General features: G+C 35.0%; 1 protein-coding gene across 3 annotated transcripts in view; it reads right to left on the reverse strand.

Annotated features, from left to right (window-relative positions):
• WRN (Werner syndrome RecQ like helicase) overlaps nt 1-4,444 on the reverse strand; it is a 153,308-nt gene that overhangs the window by 35,302 nt on the left and 113,562 nt on the right. For all 3 annotated transcript variants that reach the window (XM_015565251.1, XM_015565250.1, XM_015565249.1), the window contains 3 exons: nt 3,658-3,799; nt 338-508; nt 161-261 (listed from right to left, as the gene is read on the reverse strand). In XM_015565251.1, coding sequence (XP_015420737.1) covers nt 161-261; nt 338-508; nt 3,658-3,799 — 414 coding nt within the window. The remainder of the gene's footprint in view (nt 1-160; nt 262-337; nt 509-3,657; nt 3,800-4,444) is intronic.

Genomic DNA, 4,444 nt, shown 5'->3' on the forward strand with positions numbered 1-4,444 from the left:
CAATGCTGCTTTTTTCATCAATGAGAAAGCAGGTTTCTAAATACTATCCTCAACTACTTCCTATCAACCAAGAAACGTGTTCTATGATTTATCTTTCTCCCACTGACCCAGACCCCCAATGTAAAAAAAAAAAAAAAAAAAAAAATGCTGAAAAATGAACCTTGGTAGATGAGTCTTCCTTGGGCACAATTCTTCATTAACTTGAAGGAAAAGTTGCTGAGGAGATGATCCTGAATTGGCTTTATGAAGCCAATTTCTACCCTATTGAATGCAAGAACAATCTCTTAATGCATAGTGAGGAAAATTGATCAGACAGGTAGACTTCCACAGTGTTTACCTTTTCTGTAAGGGTGCAAATCTTTACATATCTGCTACGCCCAGAAACTTCTGCCAGGAAACCCTCGGTCATGAGGTGATAGGAAAAAGCTCTCCACCAACTCCTTGTTTGATCTTTGCCGCTGCCAAATAATTTGTGTCTGCGATATCTATCTGGAAGACGCTGTGAATTCTGAAATCAGGAATAAAAAATCAGTCTCTAAATATGCTTATTTACTGAAACAGGCTAAATAAAACACAAAGCTGTCTGTTGATCCTTTGTATTTAACACTAAATTTCAGCTTTAAAAATCTATAAAATTTTTATCCATCCTGCTTGCTCTGAATACTTAAGTCACAAATAAAAATATAATCAAAATAGTGTTCCTTTTGTGTCTTAAAAGTAATGGCAGGAAATTACAATTTCACACATAATTCACATGCATTTCCCAATGTATACGTTTGAATATGTTTGAAATACTTAACCTTTGATATTTAGACCCTTTAGGAACATACATTATTGTGTGAAATCGGTGATCATAATCTACAGCCCTAGACTACAAGTATGGGTGTTAATGGCAGTGTGTGTGCGGTGCAACAGCCCAGTTTACTTCACCCACTCAGATATGCCACTCAGGAAAAGTAGGTTGCTGCTTTTGAGGTATTTTGTCCTAAGTGAAGAGAGCATTTCAATGGCAGACTCTTCCTGGCCATCAAGTTCTATAAATGTGGGGAATCTAGTCTGTCATGTCCTCCAATGGAGGCGCCTCGCCCACCTTCACTCTCTATGAAGTGCTTTTCCAGTTACTTTGCCCTCTTACTACCTCTTTTATTCATCCCACACATTTAAATATTGCTTTCAAATGTATACAGTAGTAAATGAATATGGGGATTTAGGGAAAACTGCTCCTATCTAATGTATGTGTGGTGTACATGGCAGATTGTAATTCAAGGGTCATTCTAACCTTCAGCCACTGCAACTTCTACCACAGAATGTGGGAAATTACAAATACTATTTCTCAAGCTCCCTTCCAGCTGAGGTTCTAAATATAATTTAAGTTCCGCTTAAGAGGCATTTATGTGACATCTATAGGCAGAAAAGTGAGGCTAGGTGAGTCCTCTGCTGTTTTTGCAGGTGCATGACTGTGGAGCTGTTTGCTTCTCACAAGAAAGTGTTAGCAAGAATCTAGCATACAACTGCTAGCTTCCAAGTACCAAGAAGCATCCACTTTGTTGACACAGATCACACACAGCAGGTTTGGGGTGGCTCCCAGAGCAAGAGAAGCAGAACCTTTCTGGCTGTTACAGCTCCCTGTTCAGTGCTATGTGAGGTCAGGTGCTGTATTGGCAGCTTCTAAAATTGACAAATCGCTTCTCGATCACAGAAGAGGCAGCAGCTTGTGGTGGATTATTTTGTAGTAAAATCATATCAACAATTCTATGAGCTATTTAATTAAAGGTACCCAGTAATAAGTACCTTTCTGTTTAAATTGACTGATTATGAGCTTTCTAATATAAACACTATATTTTAGGTTGTATTCATGTTCCAAAACATTCAGTCCTTGAACACGTCAAGAGGTTAGTGTTTTCAAAACATTTTAATATAAAATGCAGTCTGAAATTTTAGGAACAGGTAGAGCCTGTCATTCAACATTTTTACATTTTGTCTGTATTCAAATGCAAATATGTACAAATATTATCTCTTTAAATAAATTCCTAGAGTTCCGAGTTTAAGATATTTATCATCTTACAGATCAAAATGACATACAAATATATTAATTATGTCTAAATTCGTTAAGGTGTATAATTTACTAAATTCCCAAAAGAATTATATTTATAAATTTTAAAACGATATCAAGATCACTGAAATGGAAGGAAAAAAAACTTGCCTTATTTTCACTGTAGTTAATGTCTACAAATTTTCATTAAGTAGTACTTTTTAAAAAGTTTTACACCTTAACCTAGCAAGGGTAATATAAAATTTCACAAAGAATAAACTTCTTAATTTGAGGACTCCCAGAAGAGACTGTCAGTATAAGCAGAATGACTTGGTTTTCAAATAATAGGTGAAATCTGATCCCTCTTGTGACCAGCACAAGTTTGTCTAGGAGCCCACTTACACTTATTTGTTGATACTGGATACTACTGGATTAAACCAAATTATAACAAGGATAATTTTTATAAATTATAATTCAACTGGGATACACAGGTTTTGAAAATGACAGAGACAGAAGATATTTTCATAGATCTCAATTATATTTAATCTATCCTTTTCAACTTAAATTCTTTTTATAAAAAAAATGAACTCATACCAGCTAAAACCAAGTTCCTTAGGTACACTATACTTGTAACTTAAAGTAAATTTTTAACTCCATTCTGAATCTAAAACATCAGTACCGAAAAAGTTAACATGTTTTTAACATATTTCATTAAAAGTACTTATGACTAACTAACATGTCCCTTTCTAAGCAAAATAAAAACTCAGAAAATATGTACATGAAACATTCAGGTATTTAACAAATAAATGCTTGTTTTAATTCTATATATAAAGTGAGAATTTTAATCTCTACATTTAAGAGCATTTTTAATAAATATACATATTTGCAAAGAATTTGATCTCACTTTTGATTTATTCAACTAATATAAACATATAATACTTAGCTTTGCTCTACCGTCTTCTAAATCAGGAATAAAATCATATACACAAAAGGACTACAAACAAAGCTCTTTATTGCAAAGGTCGTGACTTACTCATGTTTACCTGCAATTGTCAGCATAATATTGGCACATTAATCAAAAAAAGTAGCTGAATTGACTATTTATGTATTGGTGAAGTGAAAAAAGAAAACTTCCTTGGAATTCTAAGTACTTCTGATAAGAAACAGAATAGAAGGAAAGAAAAAAAATATACTGCCAAATACTGCTTTTACTAGTACAATAATCGCTGAGATTAAAGTTTTACTCAAAGAATTTATTACTTTCCAGAGCACCAAAAGATACAATTTTGTTCTACTTGTCCCTTGACACAATGAAAGTTAACTTTTTTTAAATTATCCTAAGAAAAACCAATCTAGGGATTACCCAACTGCGATGTAATAAACTTGCTTCCAGCCTGAGGTTCAGAGCTGAACATCAGCTTGAAATATGAAAACAGCAGTAGATATGATACACACAGCTTCTGTCAGGAGTAATGAATGTAGTCCTTAACTGGAACTTAATATGACTCTCGGAGTTTCTAATAACTCATCTAAAGCCAAAGCTACAGTCATAATGCAGCAAACCTCTGAAGAAAAGTGTTAATAGGAGTAAAAGAACTATGAAGGTGATTCACAGATATACTTACAGATCCTTGGAGAAATAAAATTGGAACCCCAACTCCAAACATTTCTCCTAAGATGTTCACGGCAGATAAAAGCTGGAATGCTTGTAGACCAAAGTCCTGTGGCCTATCATCTGAGTCATCAATGGAAAGGCAATTATACAAGCTAAATAAAAATAATATGTTAGTGAGCTTAGCTAAAGCATGTACCTATAGAAATAAAAATATAGTGTAATAAATAGCCAAGTAAAAAACATCGCAAATGTGCCAACTGCTTCAGGAGCTATAAAGTTCATTATAGTCAAGAGCACGTGAAGTATGTAAAATATGAAATGAAAACTATAATGTAGCATCACAGGTTTTTTATAGTGATGGTTCTCCACCCTAGTGCCCTAGAACCCATTTCACAGGGAGCTCCTCAGACCAAAGACAGAAGGAAAGGAAGTTCAAGCAATCAGAGAGCAGAATTACAGCTCAAAGAGCTCGCATTACTGATTATATCAATACTAGAGGCCCGATGCACGAACTTCGTGCAAGAGTAGGCCTTCCTTCCCCCGGCTGCCAGCACCGGCTTCCCTCCGGCACCTGGGACCCAGGCTTCCCTCGCAGCCCCAGCTTCATCTGGAAGGATATCCGGAAGGACCTCCAGTCTAATTAGCATATTATGCCTTTATTATTATGGATAGAAGTTCTTATTTTGCACTGCACTAATAGAGACATAACATTTGAGTACAACCCTTGGAGAGCACTATAGATAGTTCTCAAGAAAAAAAAGTGTTTTGCATTTAAAGAATGTCTACTATTCATTACT

This window comes from Myotis davidii, unplaced genomic scaffold (assembly GCF_000327345.1).
Source record: "Myotis davidii unplaced genomic scaffold, ASM32734v1 scaffold93, whole genome shotgun sequence".
NCBI lineage: Eukaryota > Metazoa > Chordata > Mammalia > Chiroptera > Vespertilionidae > Myotis > Myotis davidii.